The sequence below is a fragment of the Stenella coeruleoalba genome, assembly GCF_951394435.1.
Source record: "Stenella coeruleoalba genome assembly, chromosome: 16".
Taxonomy (NCBI): domain Eukaryota; kingdom Metazoa; phylum Chordata; class Mammalia; order Artiodactyla; family Delphinidae; genus Stenella; species Stenella coeruleoalba.
In genome coordinates this window covers 9,553,494-9,579,330 of record NC_137162.1, presented here as the reverse complement: position 1 = coordinate 9,579,330, position 25,837 = coordinate 9,553,494, and the positions used below count along the sequence as shown (strand labels likewise).

The window sequence follows — 25,837 nt, the reverse complement described above, 5'->3', positions numbered from 1 at the left end:
ACATGGCCCCTCTGCCGTTTGCTATCAGTGCTTGGTCTGAACTCGCTCTGAGGTTACGTAACGCGGTAAGGATGATGCGGGTGCATCTCTTGCTTCCCTACTAGACTGTGTGTTTCTTAAAGACAGGAAGCCCATCTGAGCCAGCTTTGTTTTCCTTACAGCACCGTGAACACCGTAAGGGCTAAAGACAGCTTTGTGAGGAAAAGAAAATAGAAGCCTAGGCAGGTAGACAGCTTAGTGTCCACAGTTTGATCTTTGCATCAGTCAGCACCTGTGTGAGGGAGACGGGGCGGGGGAGGAGGGGAGGGCGTGTTGACAGCCCGGAAGCAGCAGGGGGTGGCTGAAGACTAGCAGGGGCCTGGCCAGTTTGTAGCACCTGTGGTTTCCTGCTGGCTTACCTCTCTTGAGGCTTAATAAGAAACTTTTAAATGTCATAGAAACCAAGCTGAGCTCACCATTATAGATAGGAGTCAAAAGGTGTGTGTTTTGGGCTATGTGTGTGTGGTTGTACCATCAGGAACCAAATAAATACATGCTTTTTTTTTTTTTTGGCCGTGCCACATGGCTTGCGGGATCTTAGTTCCCTGACCAGGGATTGAACCCAGGTCCACGGCGGTGAAAGCGGGGAGTCCTAACCACTGGACCGCCAGGGAATTCCCTACATGCATTATTTTCATAATACCTTTCAAGCTAATAGGTGCCTCATTCAGTGGTAACATCTATTTCCTCATCTTTAACTTAGAACTAAAGCAGTCCACTCACTAGCTTAGTGGCATATTTGAGAATTGTTTGTTTTCTGCAAAAGTTCCACAAATAGGGAAATCTGTAAGTTTGGAACAAAACTCTAGTAAACCTGCCTCCTTAGAAAATGACTGTGGGGCTTCCCTGGTGGCACAAGGTTAAGAATCCGCCTGCCAATGCAGGGGACACGGGTTCGAGCCCTGGTCCGGGAAGATCCCACATGCCGCAGAGCGGCTAAGCCCGTGAGCCACAACTCAGCCTGCGCGCTAGAGCCTGCGAGCCATAACTCCTGAGCCCGTGTGCCACAACTACTGAAGCCCGCGCCCCTAGAGCCCATGCTCCGCAACAATAGAAGACACTGCAATGAGAAGCCCACGCACCGCAACGAAGAGTAGACCCCGCTCGCCGCAACTAGAGAAAAGCCCACGTGCAGCCACAAAGACCCAATGCAGCCATAAATGAATGAATGAATGAAAAAGAAAAAGAAAATGTGAATATGTGGGAAGTCCTGACCGTAGTTATAGCTGGTGGGCGATGGGAAATCCGTTGTCTATGTGAATTCAGAGCAGCCTCGGTTTCAAGAGGTGTGGCCTGCATTCACCTCTCTAATGTACCTGGTTCCCTCCAGCAACTGGATGTAGAAACTGGATGCAGAGCCCTGTTCTCGGATTGTCCTCCTGTTACTGAGCCACGTCCGGCCATACCAGACACGAACCTGGTTGGGGTGCAGATGTACTCCCCAGAAAGAGCCTGCCCAGTGCTGCAGCCACGATTGAGGCTTTCTTACACTGAAGTCATAAATCACAGGAAAATGAAATGTTGGGTTAGAAATAATATTTGCCACTTGGACACGTATTCACTGCAATATGAATTCTCCAAGTAACAGTAATAAGGAGAAGCTGTCGGGCTTCCCTGGTGGTGCAGTGGTTGAGAGTCCGCCTGCCGATGCAGGGGATGCGGGTTCGTGCCCCGGTCCGGGAAGATCCCACATGCCGCGGAGCGACTGGGCCCGTGAGCCATGGCCGCTGAACCTGTGCGTCCGGAGCCTGTGCTCCGCAGCGGGAGAGGCCACAGCAGTGAGAGGCCCGAGTACCGCAAAAAAAAAAAAAAAAAAGAGGAGCTGTCATTGGTGGAGTAGCCCTGCTGCGCCTTTTCATACGTGATTTCATTTCACCCTCCCAGCTCTAGGTGGTGGATTTCTGCACTTCCTCACGTAAGAGCGAGTGAGCAGAGGCTTTGAGCTGTTAAGATTTGCTGAGTGTTGAGGGGCTAGTTCTCGTAGGACCAGGTCTGCCTGACTCGAAGGGCCTCTTCTTTTCCGCCATGCTCTTTACGTGAGCGTCCTACAGACTTCCTTTCGTTCAGTGTAGAATGAGGATGTTGAGCTGATCGGTGCTTCCCTACCTGGGTTCACAAGAGATTCAAGTTATCTTAATATTTCAGAAAACCTGTGGAGCTGGGTTAGAAAGATGCCCAGCTAGTTTAAAACCGCATGCTTGGGGGCTGTAATCATATCAGCTCACTGTGGTGACACTGATACTCTCTCATTGATTTAAACCTCAGATTGGCAAAATTATAAACATTTTTCTGTGAGTGCTTGCTTAGCAAATGCCCTTTTCTGGAGCAATCTATTGAAACATGGTGCCGTGAGAGAAAACCTTGTGCATGTGATCCCCAGAGATGGAAAGTTTAGGAACCACTGGACGACAGAGCCTCTGAAACCTCTTAGCTCTGGTCTGAGACCCTGAGGGAGTATTTGCTTTAGATTCGAAGGTCTGGATGGCCATTGCTGGTCACCCTCTCTCCCTCTACACACAGCTGCACCAGCACCTCCTCTTGCATACAATAGAGAAGGGGTGTCCTTCTCAGGAGCCTAACCTGGTCTTCAGTGGTGGGCGCCGTTGTTGTCACACTACAGGCATGTAGAAGGGCCACCCAAGGAAGTTGGAGCAGTGTCTTTGTCCCCTTCCAAAAGGCTCATCTCCTCTCATCACTTACGTTAAAAGTTTCAGAAATATTAGCAAAGAGCAGTAACAGACCTGGTCACAGTCCCTTACCTTTGCGTGACCAGCTGTGGGGCTTTTCATCTTACATCAAATCATTTTACCCTGCAAGATGTATGCGCTTTGAGCTCCATTTATGGATAAGTCGATGGGCCTAGAGAAGTCAGGGAGTTGGCTTCCCTGATCCTGGCAGTGGCAATCGGGACTCGGTTGCATCCTTCCGGCTTCTACCCAGGCTCCTTCGGTCCCCCAGCAAAGCTCCAGCCATGAGAGTCAGATGGAAACACAGGCCCCTTGCCTTCAGAACGACAGGACCCATTAAAAATAACTTCGGGGGAATTTCCTGGCGGTCCAGTGGTTAGGACTCCTCGCTTTCACTGCAGTGGGCCCGGGTTCGATCTCTGGCCGGAGAACTAAGATCCCGCAAGCCGCACGGTGCAGCCAGAAAACCAAAATAAAACAAAACTTCTGGCCTCTTCAGCTCGGGGCAGCACGTGCTTTAGCGAGCGGCCTCTTCTCTCATTTGTAAAAATGCTGAGCCATTTGGTATAACTGGCGTTACCCTTCCTGGCCTGCCTGCTGCGTGTGGCGTAGTTGAAAAATGGGGCTAACATTGGACGTGGCTCCCCTCTCCAAGCCTCCCCTCTAAGGGTTAGAATTTAAGGCAGGGGAATGGGATTTTGAAAACCAAGTTCAGTAAGATGTTTTCTCAAAAGGTCTGAGACCCTCTTGGCAGGTAGGAAAGAAGGCAGATGAATGAGCTCAGTGATCTGAAACTCCCCCAGATCTGCTGCCCGGAAACGAGCTCAGATTCCAGGTGGGACACTGAGGAGAGCTGGTAACCAGAGCCGGCACTGACGCAGGGCCCCAGGGCCTAGAAAACCTCCACGGTGGCCTCAGCTTATTCCGTGCATCCCAGGTGCTCTGTGGCATTGTGGGGTGTGCGGGGGTGTGGTTTCTGTGAAATAATTTAGGGTTAAATCATGCCTTGGAGGAGGAAGCAGCTGATTCACTATTATCTTTTCCATTTAGACGGTCTTTAGTAGAGCAATAAAATGATAGTTCTGGGGTCCTGCACCCGGAAAGTGACAGGTCTAGAAGTGGGCCTAGAAATCACTTTGTCCTTCACTGTCCCCTGCCTTTGAAAGATAGTAAGTCTTAGTAAACAAATGCTTCTTCGTCTTCGGTTGAGGCAGACCCTAGGGACAGATTCACACGACGGTTACAGACACTCTGAGTTCCTGCCCAGCATATGGTTTGGCTTAGTGTCCATTCTTCCCAAGTGATGCACAAGTCAGGGCCTTAAGGAGGTACGAGGTCCTTCTGGTCGTTAATCCACAAAACTGTCTCCATTCCCGTGATCAGGTATCCAGTGAGAGTATCTGGAGTTTTCTTTGCAGCCTAAAGTCTCCGGTCAATTTGAAATAGGTCATCTTTCCATCAAATTGGACTTTAATAGTCTTTGCAGCTGAACATTTGGTTTGGACGGGCCCTGTTGGCACTGGAAGAATTTTGGGAAGCACTCTAGACAACTCGCAAAGCTTCTCTTACAGCAGCACTATTCTTCCCTTGCTTCCGACAACTGGATGGGCAACTGTGGGTCCAGTTCCAAAATGTCACCAGGACTTGGGAAGGTTCCGTGTATCGCACGTGAGACTTACAGAGAAAAGCAACACCCACAGTGTACACACTGTCTGATCTGAAAACTCTGTGCAAAATGCTCAGATCTTTGCCCAGTCAAATCCGTGCTTGGTCATGACATTTAATTCTCTTGGAACTCTCTCAGGCCCAAATGGCAGAAGCCCCTTTACAGTAAGGGGTTTACCAGTTGTCTGAAAATAGCTGAGTCGAGCCTCCTCTTCTGACCATATCAGAAATCTCAGTCAGTGGACACTCTCAGAAAGCTTAAAGCCTTGTTCCGGACCCCACCTGCCCAGCCCCAAACTTCTCACTCCCCCTCCCCCCTCTGGCACTCACCTCTCCTTCTGTTTCTTTTGCAGAGTTGGATTACAGAAACTCCTATGAAATCGAATATATGGAGAAAATTGGTTCCTCCTTACCTGTAAGTTCTTCTGCCTTCAGCCAGCAGGGAACTTGCTCTCCCACCCTGTCAGTTTGGTGAACTGGGACTGGGGGAGTTGAGGTTTGTCTCAATCCACTTCAGATGCCATTTTCAGGGAGAAAAATGATAGGATGCTGTTAGGCTCCCTGCAGAATTACTTCCTAGACTGAGAAGGAACTCGTCAAGAGATTTCTTTTAAAACAGGTGGAGGGAGTGGTTTGGTGGTGTCTAAGGTGTGCCGTTATCTGGTTTCTTCAGATTAATTGCTTCCTAGAACTGAAAATTGTCCCTTTGGGCAGTAAGCCTTTCCCCCATCTCTTTTTCATTTTGAGTTGTGATGATGGGCACCTGTCTTCCCTGGCTTAACATGTGCTGCTGCCGTGGCATTTGGTCCTGGACATGACCTCTTGTACTGCTGTTGTCCAGAGATGCCCCCAGAGGTGTGGACATGCCCAGGAAGGCTTGTGCAACACTCAGCAGCCCGGACACGTTGCTCTTATCTCTCTTTCTTTGCATCATTCATAGATGGGGTGTTGCTGTTTCTAAACCACATCTGCTGTAAGTCAGTGAACCTTGATGGTGGCGTTCATCACAATGGGGCGTCATGCCCATCTCCCCCATTCAACTGTGGGCCACGCCCGGACGGGGGTCTCGCCTACCCCTCTGTTTATCCTCCGTGGCCAGCATGGTTGCCCATCCAGAGAGGATGGCCCCTAAATGCCGATGGGCTGAGCAGCATGGAGCACACCAACACCATTGCAGTCCCCCCCGGAAATGTTCCCAACTGCAGGCGGTCCCACTTTCTTCCCACACTTTCCTCTTCCCTCCGGTCCTCCTCTCCTCTCTCTTAGCCAGCGCCGCTTGCTCCTCTCTTCCGGGTGGCTGGAGAGAAATGAAGGCTTCTCCCTGATGAGTTATCTGTCCCCATTGAAGAGCGCTCTGGTTTTCGTCTCTGTAGCGTGTTTAGGCCACTGCATCCAAGCTGACGTGTGACTTTGATCCCTGCAGCAGGACGACGACGCCCCGAAGAAGCAGGCCTTGTACCTTATGTTTGACACTTCTCAGGAGAGCCCGGTCAAGTCTCCCCCCGTCCGGATGTCGGAGTCCCCGACGCCGTGTTCAGGGTACGACTTCCATGTTGAGAGAGTTACACCCCGGGGCGGAGGTCCCCAGGCCTCAGAGCACCTGCCCTGCTCTCCTGAACGCCATTCATTTGCACACACTCAGGCAGCCCACGATCCCATCTCCCTGTGTCCACACGGGCACAGAGGCAGTGGGTTTGTCACGGGCTGCCCTTTGGACTAAGGTAGCACCTTTTCACTGCTGAGAGCGGGAGCCCCTCCCATCACCTGCCGGTGCACGCCACTTTATTGTGTAAGTTGTCCCGTGGGGAGGCTTCAGTGCCCGAATCCCACTCCCAACCCCTGCTGGTTGTATGACCTGATGCGAGTTACTTGACCCTCCTGGGCTGCAGTTTCCTCACGTGTAAAGTGAGAGTAATAATAAAATTGATCCTGTAGGGATTTTTTTGAAGATGAATTGAGGTGCCACTTGGGATAGGGGTAGGGGTACCTGTTCAAATAGCCAAAAGGAGGAGTAAAGTGAGATGCTGTAAGGAAAGCACTTGTCGCAGGGCCTGGCACAAATGAAGTTCTGATAAACGTTTATTACTCATATGGATGTGAATGTAAGCATTTGTCAGGCTCCTGTTCTGAGCTGTGTGGTGCTGGATTGGGTGGGGGGGTGGGTATCATGCTAACACTGGGACCTTCCTGTCCTCTCCTACCTGCCGCTTTCACTGCGTAGGAGTGAACGCTCTTGCTATGACTTCCCGTACCTACTCCGGAATCTGCTCAGGGTGGTGGGAACGAGATGATGATGTTACTGTAACAGCAGTAATGGCGCCTTATGACTGGCACTGTGTCGAGCGCTTTAGGCGCAGGCAGCATCTCACTCGATCTTCACAGAATCCCAGAATCCCTATTCTTCACAGAATCCCAGAATCCCTAATCCCTCCCACCAAGGTGCACAATCAAGGGGTCGGCAGTCTGCTTACCTCCAGAGCTCGTACCCTTAGCCAGTGGCATCTGTGCTTCTGGCTGTCCGTTGTCAGCAGGCTCTTACGTGGGGCTGGACCACCCTCTATCCAGCCAACGGACCCCTTGGTCACCTAAGCCCTGCCCGTGTTCCTCGGGGAATATAACCTCGGGAGTCTGGGATCGCTTGCTCTGTTAGTCGGGGCATCCTGGCTAATTTCAGTGGGGTTTCCAGTGCAGCCTCTAACGATGCGCTTTGCTTCCTTAGCTCCAGTTTTGAGGAGACTGAAGCCCTCGTGAACGCCGGGGCCAAGATCCAGCATCCCGTTGCACGAGGGCTGGCCCCCAGCCAGGAGCCACACTTGCAGGTGCCAGAGAAATCCTCCCAGAAAGAGCTGGAGGCCATGGCCTTGGGCACCGCCTCAGAAGTGATCGAAATTGTAAGTGGGGTTGGAGGGGCCCGAGATCACTGCGGGTGAGCCCTGGGTCAGCTGGGTTCTGTCACCACTCGGGCCAGGCCTTCAGAGCAACACTCCCCTGGGACCTGATGTGGGTCCCTATCCCCCTATCCCGCCAGAGAAGCCAGCCTAGGAGACCCCACCCCATAATGATGAGAGAAGGTCTCTTCGTCCTCACCAATGTGGTTTTGCAGTTCTCACCTAAGTGCTTTATTTGCCTTCAGGGTTATTCATTTTCCACTTCTAGACCCTTCAGGCTGGACTGTTGGTTTTTGAGCTGCCATCAGTCTGTACCCTGCTTCTCTGTCCTCTTCGGCAGAGGGCAGAGTATGGTAGATCAGGAAACACTCTCCTTTTGAGGAACAGTTGGTTCTCCTGGGCTTTGGTGATGGGAAGTCCCTCCTGTTTATAGACCAGGACTTATACCTCTTCCCTCCCAACCCCTGTGGGACCTGCAGAGCGAATAGACCTGAGCTGAAGGCCTCACCCACGCGCCCCACACGTCTAAAATCGATCACCCTTCTGGCCAATTCTGTTTTTCTATTTTTACTTCCCCCCAGCAATCCCCAAGAGGGTATGAGGCCATTGACTTGGCGTGTTGCTTTATTGCTCCAGATTAGTAGACATTCATTTATCTCACGCATCAAGTATTTATTTAGCACCTACTGTATGTCTGGCAGGTGGATACTGGGAAAATAACAGTGAGCAAAAAGAGAGTCCAGACGGGACCTAGGCTGTCTCTCAAATAGATACTATGAAGGACTCATGCATGATTCAACTTCTGCAACCTTTGCCTTCTGATTTTGAAGTCTTTCTGATCTACCAGTTTGAGGTCATCTTTCCATTATTTAGAAAATGACCTTTACCAAACCTTCCTTTGGATGTTTACAATGGAAAGTAGGTTCTTGATGACTTACGTTTAAAAACCCCATCACCTACCTTGTCTCCTACCCACTGAGGTTCTCAAGTAAATAAGTAAAGGGTAGCTTTCCTCCTAGCAACTGGTTATGGAGTGAGGGTGACACGGGGTGGAGAGGGCACCTAAGGCTGTGCTTTTGGGGAGCGGGTTGGGCCTGCCCATCTCACGATGCCCATGATCAGCATGTGGGAATTAGTCCAGATGAAAAGGAACGTATTGGCACCTAACTGATACTCTCTTCAGCCTTAAGGCAGAGATGTCCAGCCAATAGATGGGTGGTCCTTGCTTGGAACCGATATCACTCTGCTCTCCTCTATTTTTCCTCTGTGTCCTCCTCTGCCGGCCTTCAGACAGCTCCTGAGGGCTCCTTTGCCTCTGCTGATGCCCTCCTCAGCAGGCTAGCTCATCCAGCCTCTCTCTGTGGTGCGCTTGACTATCTGGAACCCGACTTAGCAGAAAAGAACCCCCCAGTATTTGCTCAGAAACTTCAGGTTTGTAGCCCACGTGTGACCTTTGGGGAGTTTGTCAAAACCTCAGTAGAGAATGAACCTCCGAACTCCAAATGCAATGAGGCAGGATTAAATGGAGCATTGCTGAGAATGTTCCAGATGGAATAGCTTCCCCTCAAAGACAGATATATGTGGTGGTCTTTACCCAGGACGCCAGAGTGCTATAAATCGTGCCATTACATGTGGAACAAACCATTTGTATTTCAATTTGGAAAATGGACCGAAGCAGTCATTTTTTAGAAGTTTTGATAGCCCCAAAAGCAGTTTCTCTGATTTATTCATGGAACCAAGGGTATTAGCTCACCATGGAGCCAGGCTGTTTATGTATACAAGGTTATCTCAGACCCCTGTTGAGATAACATCTGGACTCAGGTCTTGTATCTGGCACCAAAACAATTGTCTACAGTCTGTGCTTTAAATTTGACAGCTCAATTTGATACCCTCTAGACTGGGATGTTCAGAGCAAAAACTTAAGAGAGATTGTTAATAGTCATTTGAGATATGCAAATCCGCTCGTGGAAATTGTTGGCCGACTTGACATGAAATGAACAAAAGGAGAGAAATTGAAAGAACAGTGCATTAAAAATTCTGATCCCATTTTAAAAATTATTTCGTATTTGTGTCATACTTCCCGCCAGACATCCCAAAGGGTGATTTAAAAAAAAAAAAAAAAGGAAATGAGACACTTATTTCATGATCTGCTGAGGTGTTAATTGTGAAAGAAAGCCAGCGCGTATGTTTCCCCGAGTACCTGTCATGACACATTCACGTGGCACATTCGTTTCTTGGATGTGGAAAACATTTCCGTCCTGTCTCGGTGCATTTCCCCTGCGGTTTGCTCATTTCCCACCCCTCCGGCAGGAGGAGTTAGAGTTTGCCATCATGCGGATAGAAGCCCTGAAGCTGGCCAGGCAGATCACCCTGGCTTCCCGTAGCCGCCAGGACACCAAGGTACCGGTTTGCTGCTGCCGTGTGCTGCCTCTTGAGAATGTTGTGTGGTCCAGAAGCTTCTTTGCTAACCATGGCCAGGCAGGTGTTCGACAAAGTATGATTTTTCAAAAAGCTAAAAGTGTAATTTGTGCATAAGTACACACTGAACACACCAGCAGGATGGTAAGGCTTGTTGAATGGAGGAAAATACGAGAAACCGATGTCCAGTCAGTGGGGTAAGGAGGCTGGAATAAGATTGCAAAGTTAGATATAAAACAGGTTAATACTAGTTAAACAGGACAGATAATTCATAACCTTTGAGGTTCTTTTTTCTTCCTATAGAAATCATTTGCTTCGCTACTAATAAAAAATAATTTGCACCTTTTCTATTTTCTACAAGTTAACATCTAATCATACTGAGACTGGATCCCAGTCAATAGTGAATAGGTGAAAACAAGACCTTCCTGAGATGTCAGATGACCCTTAGGCCAGGGTCAAAAGGATTACAGAAAAGCGGTCTTTTTCTGCAACGGGAGAGCGTAAATATTTCAGGTTTTGTAGGCATCTGTTGATCTCTGTAACAACTAACTCAGCTCTGGCACCAAGCTCTGCTAAAGCAGCACCGGACCACACGTGGATGAACGGGTGTGGCGGGTTCCGGGAAAACCCTTTTTACAGAAAAGGGCAACAGGCCATTTGAGCCATCGCCGTAATTTGCCAACCCTTCTCTAGGGCAGAGTGTGATATTGACAAGACCTGCAGAAATTGTTTGGCTGGCTTCCAAGTTTGGAGTCATTTTTCTTAACAACTGGAATGTGTCGCTGATGACACGCACGATGGAGCGTGGTCCAGGGAGGTTCAGCCCACCCCCAGGGCTGACGGGTGCGCCTGGCCTCTGAGGATCCGCCTCATTCCCTCTCCCACACCCCACCCCCAGTTGGCAGCCCGGCGAACCTGGGTTGTCAGACCAGGACTGGGCCCCAGTGCGCTCTGTGGCCCTGAACCAGTTGGTGAGCCTCTCTGAGCCTCAGTTTTTCCATCTGTGACAAGAGGCTAATAGCAGCGAGTTTGCACGTTGCTGTGAGGACAGTAAGTGCCGTGCAGAGAGCCTAGCACACAGTAGGTGTACGATCAATGAAAGCTGCTGGGAGGTGACCTTCACTTGTGCCTCTTGTTACCTGATGAGACTCTCCCAACATCTCTCTTCAGACAGCGGGTCCAGGTCCCATTTTACAGATGTGGAAAATGGAGCCTGGGAAGCTGGGAGAGTTGCCTGTACATCTGGGAGCCTGGGAGCTCGTTGCCTGTATATCTCAAGTAACAGCTTACTTGGCAGAGGGGCCCGTGCTCTCTCCCGTCACTTGTCCTTGGGACAGGATCAGGAGTTCATCTGCTGGCCCTGCCCTGTGGGTCCCCCACATGTGGTTTCCCTGGAACCAAATGGGGACCCCTTTCCAGAGACATCTCTCAGTGATAGAAGAAGGTCATCCCATGGGTGTCCAGACTGGGGACATCGGGTGTTTACAGGAATGTAAACACCCATTGCTGATGTCTTTGTTCTTGTGGCCAACCCATAGACTTGGGTTTAATTTCCGTAAAAATGAGATTTTTAGAATGCATTAAGCAGTAAGGATTTTTTCCCCCGTTAGATTTATTTCCTGATGTCCTTGGGTAGTGGCTTAAACATAGAATGAATTGCTTGACGTTTGGTCACTATAAATACAGTTTATTCCTGTCCAGAAGTCTGAGGCAGAATTGAGCATGTTCTCAGTGGTTCCAGTTGAGTATAAAGTGTTCAGGACTGCCTGATACCCGTGCCTACTTCTCAGAGACGGCCAGCAGTTGACTTCCCGTCAGTTAAAGCCTGTTCTCAGACCATGTGTCCCGATCTTGATTGAGAAAATACTGTCACCTGAGTCTACTGAGTGTGGTTTGGAGAGACAGCCCCTGCTCCCTCCTTATGTATTCCAGAAGGGCGTGTTAAAAGAATTATTCCATAGGGGTAGAAGTGTCTTGGAGTATGAGGAACATTTTTCTCTACCATAGGAACTTGGACCACTTTTGTAAGAAGTATATTAATCTAGTGACGTTGGCCCATGGAAAATAGATGCTCTTTTCTGTAGCTCACCAGACCGAGAGTGGTCCATTTACCTGAACCCAGTTAGGTTTCTGTGGGTTTCTTGCTGGTGAGATGCTTGATTGGCCCTTAGCACACATTGGAAACTGCTGATATATAGAAAGAGAAGACAGCAGCTGTGTATCCAATTTGTTCTTTTTTCTGCTCATATGTTTCAGCTGCAGGTGACCTAGCCCAGTGTTTCTGGTAGCATGGTCTTAAACTGTTGCTAACACAAAATGAAATCACTTGGAATGAAAAAAACTCATACTGAGAGGATGAAAAACGTCATGAAATATGATGGGGGTGATTTCTGGTCGCTCCTGTGAGCAGCTTCACTCGACGTTTCCCTTCAGACTGAGGGCCGGCAAAGCCAGCCTTCCAGGCACTGCTGTGCGGTTTCCTGTCTCATTAGTCAGAAAACGTTAGAAACGAGGGAAACTCCACAGGGGCTGGGGTGTCAGACCCCTTATTGTTTTCCTTCCACACACTTCTGGTGGAACTGAATTCGGTTGTGTCCTCCTGGCGGGGGCGGATCTGACCAGGTCACTGGTTGTGAGGTGCAGCAGCCCTGGATTCACCACTAAACCAGGGTGGATAGAACCTGAGCGTTCCATCTGTATGGCTTTCCAAGGGCTGCAGGGCACAGGGATGGATTTAATTTGTGTGTATAACAGATACTGGGTATGGTCCAGTATCTGGCCTTGTGGGATTAGGGGGACCCTATATAAAGAAGGAAGGATGTGTCTGGGTAACATGGGAACAAGGATCATACAAATGGCAAGCTTTGGGACTGGAGGAGGTCCTAGAAACAGGCTCCCCTGGGAGGGAAAGGGTGTTAATCTTCAGTGTGTGATTCCTCCAGGAGTCCTGGCCCATAAAGGAAGATGCCTGGGTTGTCGCAGCATCAGTGGGAGAAGGAATCAGGTCTGGGGCAACTGTATGGTTGGTGAACGGCCTGATAGCATAGCTGCCTTTTCTCCTTCTGTGTCCGGAAACCACCCACCCCGGCCATTTAACCAGGTGATACCCGAAACCCGCAAGAACAGTCTGAAGGGCAGTGACAAAGGGCTGGCACGTGGGTTTCAGCTTATTTGCCAGTTTCAAGAATTCGTGGTTTTCGTCTGCAGCCTGTGTTGAGGTCTGAGGCCATGTCTTGACCCAGGGGGAAGGAGAGGCCGGTCGGTGCTGGTGGCGCCTCCTGTGGGGAGTGGAGTAAGGGCACGTATCAAGTGCCTTCCTTTTGTTTGCCATCCTGAACTTGAGACCCGCCCCTTGTCAGATTTGGATGGGGCGGCACCGGGCTGAGGCTGCTCTCTGCCCCACCTGGCGCCACGTGGCCCCGTCACCCCCCAGGCACCCAGCCTGTGTCCACGCTCCATGACCTTGGTCCATGACCTGATCTCGGCTTTTGGACCCTACCCCTGCGCCTTCTCACTGCTTCCCACCTGGTTTCCGGGGACCAAAGCGATCCTGCTTTGGTCCAAGACATAGCAGCTTCCCCTGAGCCTGGCAGCAGCGGGTTGGACACCAGGAGGATTGTGAGCCTGGCTGAGCGACAAGACCCCCAGCCCCTGGCTGCAAGGCCAGAAGGACCCCAGGCATGAGGTCTGCAGGCCTGATCCCGGCGACAGTGCCCCAGGGGTCCCCGCAGGGACCAAGATTTGAGAGAGTGGATCGAGAGTTTGGACGTTGGTCCCGTGCTGTCTGAGTCGTGGCCGCTTCACATCTTAATTTGTGATTCTGGTGGCTTTTTGGTTCCTCTAAAGTAGCAAGTGGGAGGTTATGTGGGAGAAACAAAGCTTAATCTAAGTCTGATCTTAAAATATCATCAAGAGACAAACCTATTAATTTCAGTTAAAAACAATGCTTGGTTGTAAGAGAAAACCAGGGTGTGTACCTTGAATTGCATTAACATGCAGATACTCTGGTAGTAATTCAAATGGATTCTTAAGTCATCATGTTTCTTTATTGAAAACACCAGGTGGCCAGGATGACCGGAGATAGTGAATTACTGTATCTGGTGGTAACCATTTGCATTTCCTTAGAAAGCTCCTTATTTTGTTTATTTTTCATCCCCTTCCTTGTTTTACAAAGGACATTAGGCAGCTTAAAGATCATTAATTCCTGCACTGGTCGTATTTTGTTTCTGCCCAGTATGATAAAGTTAGTTTTAATTCATTTTCTCTTGCACTTCAGAGAGTTGGTTTATCTTGGGTCAGAATTGAATCTCATTCTGGGAAACGATTTGGCCAAATCTTATTTAGATCCTCAATTTTTTCATCATCAGAGGGACCAGGATGAGTTGGACGGTGTCTAGGGTTCTTTCCATTTTGAAACGTTATTTAATTTTTTTCAAAGAATACATTATTTTACTTAACTGTGACAGGAACAGGTTTTTTAAAAATCCTCTTCAGAATTTTGTGTTTTTGAACTTTCTCGATAAATGTAAATACTGAGTCTTGGTGTCTAGGTATAATTTTCTGTTTACTTCCTGAGAAGTTTCCCATTTGACAAGTAGAACCTTGAAAACATCTCAGACATCAGAGATTAACGCCTACGTGGGAGAGGCTCTGCCCTGTGGTCTGGAGGCCCTCTTCTGAGAGGTCAGCCTACCTGCTCCTGAGGGCTTTAAACTTGTGTTCTGCTCGAATGTCCTGTCACCGAAGATCCTGGCATCCCACTTGACAGGTGGGCGTGTCCCTGGTGTCTGGTACTCCCCTCTGACCAGCAGTGGTCATTCTGGGTCCCATGTGAGAGTTAGCCCAGATACTCAAGGCCAGGCAGGGGTAGTGACACCCACGCAGCAGACGCTCGCTTCCAGGACAGCCTAAACCACTTAGTTCATCGTGCATGTGTACAACTAACAGGTCCTAACTCGGTGACCTCCAGTCCTATCCATTAAGCTTCCACCTGCGTTTTCTAAGCTGTCACAAGTTCATTGCCTCGGAGGCCACAGTAGGGTAAGCATGCCTGTTCCCGTGATTGAGGAGAGAAATTCTGCTCAAGCACCTTCGGGTCACCCCCTTCCCAGTTACCATTGGTTCTTTCATCTCCTCTGCTTCCATCTACAAGATAAGTCCTCACCGATCCTTTCCCACATCTCTCTCTTTCTTCTACACTGTGGTGTTCTGTTCACGGCTCCATCTCTTCTCATAAATTTCCCAAAGGAAAAGCAGTTGCCCTCCGCCCATTACACCCCCACTGCTTCACGTCCAGTTGGACTCTAGTAACCAGGGTGGAGGTTTGCCTTGGCAACCACGACGGGCCAGGAGGTTAATGAATAGGACTGAGAGTGTGATTGGTTTGACATTTCTTCTGCAGTAGCACTAGATTGACAACCCGCTGCACTGGTTGGCGACGCTCCTGATGCTGCACTTTGGGTGTGTTGGAAATGGCTGAGCATTTGTGCGAAGGGAGGAAGAGTCAGCACAGACCTCTCCTCCCTCCCAGGAGGCTTGTGACTGTCCAGTGTCGGTCGTGGGGGCAGGGAATCACACCACTCACCGAGGGGCTTATCGGCACAGGTGGATGTCGTCAGTGATCCAGTTTTCGATTTTCCCGCTGACGCTGTAACTCCAACGTACCGCTTACCTTTTGGCACCCAGAAACTAGCTCGTTGAAGGTGATGTTGGTTGAGAGCTATGGTAGGCCTTAAGCTCTGTGTGAATTATATCCTTTCAAACACAGCTAACCAATGTCCCCTAAGTTGAAATGTGGAAAGTCTTACAAAAATGATCAGATCTGTGGTTACTCAAAACTGGGAAAACATAGAGTAGAATTCAACATTGTTCACCGTCAGGCTTTTATTTTGGAAGTGGAACCTGCTGGAAGATGACCTTGGTTCTTATGCGCTGTGCCTAAATGCCTCTGCGGCTGATAAATGGCAGTGATAAACGGGCACCAGACATGCTTGACTCCAGGGCCTGGGAGCTGGGGAGGCGTCCGCCATTAGACCCTTTGTCAGCCGGTGCAGGTGCAGAATGATAGATTTCCGTAGATTGTATCCGGCATTTCCCCATTCATTAGTCTTAGCATTTTCTCATACTTTTGGTGTTCTTTGTTTCAAAACCATACAACTGACCCGTTCATGAGGGGATGAGTGCAATTCTCTTTGTCATAAGACTAATGTTAACTTTTTAAAATTAAAAACCATTCCACAGAGAGAAGCTGCTCACCCAACAGACGTCACCATCTCCAAAACAGCCTTGTATTCCCGCATCGGGACGGCCGAGGTAGAGAAACCCACAGGCCTTCTGTTCCAGCAGCCTGACCTGGACTCCGCCCTCCAGATCGCCAGGGCAGAGGTACTGTGGCGTGTGTGTGGCTCAGAGAAGGCAAGGCCAGCTCTGGGTGCCCTGGGAAAAGCTCCGGGTTCTGCCATTTGTAAATAAATGTATGTACCCACGTCCCACAAAGCCAGCATCTCTGGACACAGACTTTCTCCTCTGACCACTGCAGGCAGAGACAGGCGGCAAACCGTGGGTTTTGATCTTGGACACTATTGGGGTTTTTTGGGGTTTTTTTTGTTTTTTTTGTGTGTGTGGTACACGGGCCTCTCACTGTTGTGGCCTCTCCCGTTGTGGAGCACAGGCTCCGGACGCACAGGCTCAGCAGCCATGGCTCACGGGCCTAGCCACTCCGCCGCATGTGGGATCTTCCCGGACCGGGGCACGAACCCGTGTCCCCTGCATCGGCAGGCGGACTCTCAACCACTGCGCCACCAGGGAAGCCCGACACTGTTGTTTAATGAGTTTTTAGGGCCTCGTTCGAGTTATAACAAAAAAGCACATGCCTTTTAGTTGCTCTCTGTGGACATTGTGAAAGTCTCACGTTTGGCTTATTTCTATCTCATGCTTGGGGAAATTCTCTAAATACAATTATTTGGTGTAGCAGGTTTTAATTCCATATTTATTTAGTGTTTCCTTGTCTTGGTGTATGAATTGCTCAGATCTGAATTGACTCAGCTGGGACTAACCTCCTTCCTCTTCTTCTCCCTGATACTAGATCATAACCAAGGAGAGAGAGGTCTCGGACTGGAAAGATAAATATGAAGAAAGCAGGCGGGAAGTGATGGAAATGAGGTCAGTTGTGATGCTCGGGCTTCCTGGTACCTGGGGGATGCTTACCTGTGGTTTGATAACAGCTGGAGCTGGTGTGGCCCATGAACAGTGTCCTCTGTAGAAGTTACCCGTTATTCCACAAGGTTTGTATTTTCACAGAAGTATTCTTAGTGTATTACTATTACTAAAATACCACGAGTCACATAATGCAATCAAATAAATATATGTACAAGGAAAAACACACCTGCTTCCCACTCAGCCTCTGGTTCCACACCCTTCAGGTACCTACTGTGCACCATTTCTGGTGTATCCTTCCCAGAATTTTCCATTTCTGATCCCAAATGTGTTAAGGTATCTATGTAGCGTCCATTTTTCTTCAGAAGTGGAGTGTAGAAATGTACATTACCCTATACTCTTTTTTAACTTAGCGTAACTTGGACAGATGTTTATACGTCTTGACCTATTTGTTCAACAGGTGCTTGACAGTCCTTTTAAGGGTCTAACATAATTAATTTCACCAGTCTCAATTGATAAACATTGAGGGTGTCTCCCAAATGTCGCCTGAGTGATTTATTTTCATTTGCTGCCTATTGTCATAGAAGTATGACAGCTACCACACGGTAAGTACCTGCCGTGTGCCAAGCACTGTGCCTTTGGGTGGAGACACACAGCCTGTTTCTCCCCACAGCTGTCGAGGGGATGGTCAGCCCCGCTTGAAGGCGCAGAGAGGTTAGGGGACTTGACGGAGGCCCTGGAGCTTCTAGTTAACGAGAACATGGATTTGAATCCACCTCTCTGACTCTGAAAGCCAAGCTCTTTCCACTGTACCCAGCAGCCTGCCTCTTGCTTTCACTCCTCACGTGCCTTTTCCCCTTTATTTCCTTTCTCAATTCATCATCTTCTTAGAAACTAAGAAACCATCTCTGGGGCTAGAATTTACCCTTGGGATGTGACTTTTAAAACTATATTGTAAAAAAAAAAAAAAAAAAACAAAAACTATATTGTAAGTGGCATTTTTAAAGCAATTTTGGCCCAAACCTCTGCTCTGACCGTCCCGGGTTAGCACATCTTGTCCAGGTTCTAGATGCTGCAGGTCTAAGAACTGCACGTGGCGGGGTGGAGGGGGCATAGTTCATTCTCCACACACCTGCCCTTCTTCAGCACAAGCTGAGGCAATTGCAGGAGAAGATATGGATTCGACCACAATCATTTTAACAAGACAGAAGGTCCGGCACTGTGCCAAGAATACATAATCAGCTTCATTTTAAAGTCTCAAAGTGTGGGAATAGGAGAATGAACGCATTTCTAAACATTGGTCGAAGAATTTGTACATTTTTAGTACACTTCATTGCAGTAGTGCTGTGAGCTAATTATCAAAATCATATTCCTGGCTACCGTTTTAAGTAATAAGCAAATGTTTAGGTGATCATCTCCCATTTTCTAGGTCAAATAGCATCTTCCTGAAAATTCTTCTGTTAGTTCCTTCTTTCTCCTGACAGTTTTTGTGATCACTTCTGGAGCTTAATCTTAGCGCTATTTCACATTCAAACTGAGGCCCTGTAGTTGCATTATTTTAAAATCTCTTTTATCTTTTTTTTTTTTTTTTTTTTGGCTAAGGGGAAGTTGGGGAGGGAACCGGGTGGCTTTGGTTTTTTGCCTGCACTCAAGGTGGAGGCAGGACATACGGGGAGGCTGGAAGTTCTTGTCTCTGATTCCTTTTGCTTTCCTGGGAGAAATTGTACCGCTGGGGGCTCCAGGGAGTGCTGTTTGGTAACTGGTGTGGTGGGATTTCAAGTGTCTCCGGCTGGCACAGAGGCACTAGTTTTTGGTGCCCTAAACGTCAGCCTCTGGAGCCAGACCAGGTGGAAGTCAGGCTCTGCTTTGTAGCTGCTTCTGAGTCTGTTTCTTTTTCTTTCTTTCTTTTTAAATTGTGATACAGTTGTTTTACAATGTTGTGTTAGTTTCCTCTGTCCAGCGGAGTCAAGTAGAGTTCCCTGTGCTACACAGCAGGTTCTCTGAATCTGTTTCTTAACTCTGTGTCTAACTTTCCTCATCTGTAAAATGGGGGTAAGTCACAATGCCTGGAGGCAGTGGAGCCGAAGGGTTATAACAAAGACTCCAGAGTTGATACCTGGGTTTGAATCCTAGCTCTGCCACTTTGTAGCCCTGGGATCCTGGAAAGGTTCCTGAATGACCCTGTATAGCAATTCTAGGGAGACCACTTCTTTGGCCCCCAGTCTCCTAGCGCTTCTGAAAGGACACGTCCCTTACTTGCTGTGGTCCCGCCTCTGCCCTCAGTGGTGGTGGGTTTAGATGGGGCAGCCTCAGAGATCCATCACTGTTTTGTGTTTCAGGGGTGCCAGGAGGGGTTGTTTAAGCACAGAAAACATGAAGTGTCTCTGTGTAGGATTCAGAGAGAGAATGCAAGTGCACTCATGTTGTGGCTGCCTTTCTTGTGGGTCTGCCCTTGGGTGAGGCAGTGACCTTGGGGCCAAGGTCAAGAAGCCAGGGAGAGACATCCAGCAGCTGCAAGGCCTTTAGCCTTTGCAAGAGTGTGTTCTGCTGTCACTGTCGCTTTTAGCTTCATTTAATTCCCACCCCCCAGGCCCGAAAGTCAAGGTCTAAGGTAATCCTCACTGGACCAGGGAGTAAGCTGAACCCTCAGCGTCCAGTACTGACTTGGCCAAATCACACAGCTCGGAGAGGCAGGGTCAGCTGCAATCAGGTCCTAGATCTGTTGGAGGTTAGTAGCTCTTAGTTCTCTTGTGAATTGGATAATGTAGGTGAAACCCTCAAGTCTTTTTTGGAGTTTCCTTTAATCTTACAAACAAGGGATCTTAGTGCTTTTGTGCAGCTTCTCTTCATTGAGCCTACCCAAGAAGTGCTACTGTTTCGTTTCCTGCCACTCCCCCACTCAACAACACAGGTGACTAAGAAGTGGTCCCTGGACCTTGAGGAGCTTCCACTCAAGTACTATGATGTATGTTTTGGAAGAAGAGTCAGATAAAATGTTATGGGGTTCTAAGGAGAAATCAGGGAAGGCTTCCTGGAGGAGGTAGCATTTGAATTGGCCCTTGAGAAACAGACTATGACAGGTGGAAAGAGAGAGGGGAAGTGAACAACATGGGCAAGGCCATAGAGGTGAGAAAGCTCAGGGCAGACAAGAAATCATTGGTTCTCACTGAACCACTGTGTTCACGAGATGGCACGGAAGGAGGTAAGACTGATGAAGATCAGGCCCAGGTGACAGAAGGCTTCGACTGTCAGGCTGAAGGTTTGGCCTTATTTTTTTTCTCAGTGGGCAGAGGGGAGACACAGAAGGTTTTGTATAAGGGAGTGATTTGATCAGAGTCTTGCACTAGGAAAATGAACCTATTTGGGTGTACAAGAAGAGGGCTGAGGTTGGAGGGGTCCTTAGTAGTCTGAGCCACCTGTGACCCATAAGACTTGTCCTCTTAGACGGTGGTCAGGCTGTTGATACCCAGCACATGGGCTCCCGCGTGAAATTAAAAACTGTTCTGTGGTCACAGTTCCAACCTATTTTCACTTCTCTTACAGGAAAATAGTGGCCGAGTATGAGAAGACCATCGCCCAGATGATAGGTGGGTATCCTCACTGGTGGGGGGCTCAGGCCTGCCCTGAGATTTCTGAACTATGGGGAGGGCTTTGAAAGTAGAGACTCAGAGTGTGTTCCTCTCAGGCTCCTCTTAGAGCATGAAGCCCTTTAGGGAGGGACCAGAGCATCCCAGAAGGTGGCTCTGCCCCAGATCAGTGAGTCTGGGGACCTCCTGGAAACACCTGTCAGCGTGTGTGTCCCTTAGCATGAATTATTCATGCCTGTGGGAAGCCGTGGCTGTCACTTCAATGGCCACCATTTGACCCAGCCAGAATGGCCCACCTCATGGGGAAAGAGATTTGAGTTGGTTACTAGGATATTTGGGTGATTTTTTTGCTCATGGGAGAGAATCAGATCTCTATAATGAAATCTCTAAACCCTAATTTAGTTTAGACACAAGTGAAAAAATACCTGACTCGGCCTTTACACAGAGGTCTAGAACAAGGACAGTAGAACACGTGGCAGTCCAGCTGCCTGTCCCTATTAACTGGTCACAACACTATTTCTCACTGAGGTTGGACACTGCCTCAGAATCCATCTTAACACAGCATCCCTGGCAGCCAGTACTGACAGATTACTTTGGCCTACAATAAAAGAAGGCCTCATGTTACAAGTTATACACACCTGGCTCTTTTTTTTGGTTGTTTTCTTTTTTTGCGGTACGTGGGCCTCTCACTGTCGTGGCCTCTCCTGTTGCGGCGCACAGGCTCCAGACGCGCAGGCTCAGCGGCCATGGCTCACGGGCCCAGTCTCTCTGCGGCCTGTGGGATCTTCCCGGACCGGGGCATAGAACCCGTGTCCCCTGCATCGGCAGGCAGACTCTCAACCACTGCGCCACCAGGGAAGCCCTCTTTTTTTTTTTTTTTTTTTTTTTTTTTTTTAAAGAAAAAGTGAGAAAAGGCCTTTTGCAGAAGTTCCAAGCCCAGGTCTTTTCACTGATGATCATCATTGAAAAATGCTGTTATAACTCTGGGTGCGAGGTGTGGGATCTTTGTTTATTTATTTGCTTAGGTCCATGATAGCAGTTTTTTAAAAAACCTTTTACTCCAAAGGACATAAGCTTACTGCAAACCACAGCTTGATGCTGTTTTAGCAGGTGACCCCTCGTCATCTCAAACGTTTGGATATGTCACACCACACCTCTAGCTTTTGCCCCAAGGTAAATATGACCACAGCCTTGGGAACAGTGAAGAAGCTTCCATTCAAAAGAACTTTAATTTTGGTTTATTATAATAAAGACCATTTCTCCCAGAGCTCAAGGGAAGCCTATTGGGGTTTTTTAAAGGATCAGCCTCATGGTGTATGCTTTCTATCAAATGAAACCTCTGTTAAATTGGTATAACATATGGATACATATGGATGAGATAAAAAAAAAAAACGCTTGGAACTGAAACTGCTGCTGAAAATGGTCAGAAGGAAGGATTTATATCTTCCAATACACATTGTTTGGCAACCTTTCCGCATCCTGGAGTCTTGGGACGTGAAAATGTCACTCAAACCTACATGGCTCATCTGGAAACATCCTTCTGCGTCTCAGTCATCCATTTTTATTTTTTACTTTTGACAATGACGTTTAGGCCAGTGTTGAAGAGCCTTTGTCCTGACGGCAGGCCGCCCAGAGCAACCAGATGTTCTGGCTCGGCTGGCGGTTTGATAGAAGCAGACATTCCCTCTTGAAAACTGACAGAGCCAGAGTCTCTAGTTGACCTAGTGGCCTGTCCTTGTGGTGACAGAAAGAGTATTGGACTTTGATGCTTTCCACGCTGCAGGTGACAGTAGTTAGAACAGTGTTTTCAATTCAGACACAGTCTGAGGAGCGTGTGGAACCCTGACTCCAGGGATTAAGGCCACACATGCCACCCCCCTATCCCCACCCCCTCCAGGAGACCTGGCGTGTTTGGCCTGAGAGCCCCTCTCTTCAAGAGCTGTGAAATTTTCCCTCAGCGTTTTCCTGTTTTGGGGGTGTTTAAGCACTCTGCGGGTGGCTCTGCGAGACCCCCTCCCCAGCGTCCCTGGCTGGAAGCAGCGCTGTCACTTGGGGTGGCGCCTCATGGTGTGTCTGTTCCTCATCGCCCCCTCCCCATCCTCACTTCCTGTCCCGTTCATCACCCACCTTCCCAGAGCTGTTCTCATCCGAGAGGTGGCATGTCTGTGGGTGTCATCCATCAGTCACTTGCAGGTCGCCGATTAGGGCCACTGTCAGTTTCAGGGTCCTTGTGTCCTTGCCGAGGATGGTGTGGGGCTGCGGCATGGCTGGAGCTCACTGTAGCTCTGGGCGGGACCTGCCTTCTTTTGAGGCAGGAAACACACCCATATGTCTCATCTGGATCCCGTATTTTTCTTCTCATTTCCGCTCACCCACCCACCATTCCTCATGGAAAGGGAAACTCAGGCCCAGAGAGCTTGCCGTTCAGGGCCCAGAGTGAATGTAATAGCATTTTGAAGTTAAAACCAGCTTCTACCCAACTTCCACTAGCCTTGACTCCAGCCTGGCTCCCTGACCTCTATTTAACCTTCACACATGCTCCATGTTGGTGTGACATCTGTCTTGTCATCACAGTCCGTTCTCACCATATGTTACTAAAGAGAATATGTTTCATTAAGTTCAAATATTGACTATTGAGAATTCAGAACAAAAAGGGATTTCTGTGCTTTCTGCATTCCAGGTTGTTGCGATTGATTTTTTTTTTCCTGCTTTCCTAACAACTGCCCTGATTATCTGTTTTGCTTCCATTTTCCGTTGCTTCTTGCCCTTTGCTTGCAAAACAAACAGGCAAGCCTGGTAAGTAAATGCTTTTTCACCTAATTTGACACCCGCCCACTGCAACCCTTATTTGTTTGTTTGTTTTTCTATTTTTGTTACTTTTGCTTTTGTGTTTTGGCTGCATTCCCCACATGGTTTAATAGTGTTTCCGCCTGAAAAAACCAGAACATCTCCAGGGCCGTTGTTTTATTGTTGTGTCTATAGAACATCTTGGGTCTTGAGCTGATTTCCTGCTTTGAAGCACCTAGCAGCATTTGTAAGTTACAAAAAAAAAAAAAAGATGTGTGAAGCATTCTCTCCTCCTCCAGCATTCTCTCCTCCTCCCTCTCTCCCCGGGAACAGGGAAATTCTATTTTTACAAGGGTTATGGGGGGAGGAAAGGAAGCTGAGGCGGCCTAATCTCAGATCCAGGAGATCAGATGGACTCCGTTTGATAAATGGCTCCTTTACCAAGCCAAGTGAAATGTATACATGGCGTAGAACCAGCCCAGAATGTGCATCGTACAGCTTGCCTAGAACTAAGGAAGCAGCTAAAATTCAAAGAATAAAAACAAGCATTTGGTTACTGGTGGAACTTTGTAACGCCCTTTCTTTTAGGAGTCTAGACGTAGCAAACAGATTGCTGGCGGTTCTGTTCTTGCCATATGTTAAAAAGCTCCCCCTTCGTGGGTCACTGGGACTTGACATCATACCAGCTGGGGGGAGGCAGTGATGCTGCTGATAACGGGTCACTGATGCTGGCTTCTTACTATGTTGAGGGCTTTATATTTAATCTTTTCCCAAATGCCATAAGAGAAATACTGGGATCCCCTGTTTCAGGTGTGGAGGACAGAGCTGAAAACCTCTGCCCAAGGTCACACAGCTGGGAAGTCTCAGAGCCAGGTCTGGAATGTGGACTCTCAGACTCTGGCTCCTGGGTCTTCACCTCTGCCCTGGTAGCGGGATCTCTGAGAGGCAGGGTATGAGGACCTCAGGCATCTTCCGGGCCTGTGGTTCTCCAAACGTGGTCCCGGGACCAGCTGCCTCAGCATCGCTGGGGACCTTGTCACAGATGCAGATCCTCGGCCCCACCCCAGACTGACTGAATCGGACCCTGCTGGGTGGGCACAGCCATCTGTGTGTGAGAAGCCCCTCATTTTGGAAATGAGGCCCTGGGACCTCGAGGGAGGACTTCTGAGCAAGCTTATGGTCAGGGCTGGAGCCGAAACCAGAATGTGGTCCCCTGTTCCGTGCTCTTCCCTCCTCCCCCACCCGAGAACATGCCTGACGTCAGGATACAGAAAGATGCCCGTCTATCGGGAATCTAAGGGAAAAGAACCCAAAGCAACATCTCCCCACTTTTTTTTTTTTTTTTTTTTTGCGGTACGCGGGCCTCTCACTGCTGTGGCCTCTCCTGTTGCGGAGCACAGGCTCCGGACGCGCAGGCTCAGTGGCCACGGCTCACGGGCCCAGCCGCTCCGCGGCATGTGGGATCCTCCCGGACGGGGGCACGCACCCGTGTCCCCTGCATCGGCAGGCGGACTCTCAACCGCTGCACCACCAGGGAAGCGCCCTCTCCCCACTTTTAAGGGAGCTACATCCTTCCAGGTCCATCCCTAAGGGGCTCACGTGGAGATGCAGTTATGAGCACAGCCTTGGGTTTGGATCTGGATCTGCTGCGTCCTCAGTGAACAAGTGACTCGGCTTCTCCTGTCGGAGGGATACTAGAAATCTGCCGCAAGGCTGTGCTCATTCATTCACTGCCCAGCTGCACGGCGCGTATTGAGGTGCTGTGAGTCCGGCACTGTCCTAGTTCTGGGACAGAGCAGTGGACAGAACAGACTCAGGACCCTGCTCCCAGGGAGTGTGCCTTCTACACACACACACGTGCACACCCACACGTCTGATTTCACGATACGGAGTGGCCACCACTGGGCCCCTCAGAGGAGGCGTTTCCCAAACGGGCTCAGGGACGGTGCCTCTGAACGAGGCGGGAAGCTCCAGGCTGGCGTTCCCAGCAGAGGCGCAGCAGTGCTGAGAGCAGAGCATGTGGGCAGGGGTTTGGATTTTATTCCAGGGCAGAGGGAAGCCCCTGGGGTGGGGTGACCTGGTTTGGACTTCCTGGAAGTGGCTTAGGAGCATTGAATCAAGATAACAGTTGGTCCGGTGCCCGACATGTGCAAGAGCCCGGTACACTGGCCGCTGCTCTTACCATGGCTGTGTCATCATTTACAGCTGCTGTCCATCCTGCGGCCCAGGCACCCCTCCCAGCTGACCTGGGGCCAAGGAAGGACAGGAGCTCGGAGTGGGGCTTCCCCTCACCCCCGCCACTCTCTGCTGTCAGCAAAGTTCCAGACGGTTCAGAGCAAGTGGTTCCTTGCCCACCCAGACCAATGATGGATTGGCATACAAAGCATAGAGAGCGCTGTGTGGTCGAGGGGCTTTTCTATAGAGTGGCCAGAGAAAGCCGTTCCCATCAATATGAGGGATTTTCACGGGGTTCCAGGCATATTCGCCTGCAGTGGCCCACCAAGCAGTCCATTTCACCAGGATCAGCCACTCTGAACTGGGCCAGAATTTAATTCTTTTGTGCATAACTGGGAAACTCACTTTGACAGAAATAGCTCCCTTTTCCTGGGAG

The 25,837-nt window shown here is 49.3% G+C and overlaps 1 protein-coding gene across 3 annotated transcripts in view; it reads left to right on the top strand.

The window, feature by feature from the left end:
- The window catches only part of TACC2 (transforming acidic coiled-coil containing protein 2), a 169,341-nt gene that overhangs the window by 138,321 nt on the left and 5,183 nt on the right, over positions 1-25,837 (top strand). For 2 of the 3 annotated variants that reach the window (XM_079899174.1, XM_079899173.1), the window contains 6 exons: positions 4,745-4,806; positions 5,815-5,930; positions 7,111-7,282; positions 15,938-16,081; positions 16,782-16,858; positions 20,396-20,439. In XM_079899174.1, coding sequence (XP_079755300.1) covers positions 4,745-4,806; positions 5,815-5,930; positions 7,111-7,282; positions 15,938-16,081; positions 16,782-16,858; positions 20,396-20,439 — 615 coding nt within the window. Of the gene's footprint in view, positions 1-4,744; positions 4,807-5,814; positions 5,931-7,110; positions 7,283-8,569; positions 8,711-9,589; positions 9,680-15,937; positions 16,082-16,781; positions 16,859-20,395; positions 20,440-25,837 lie in introns of all 3 variants that reach the window. The other variant, XM_079899175.1, reaches the window with a different exon arrangement.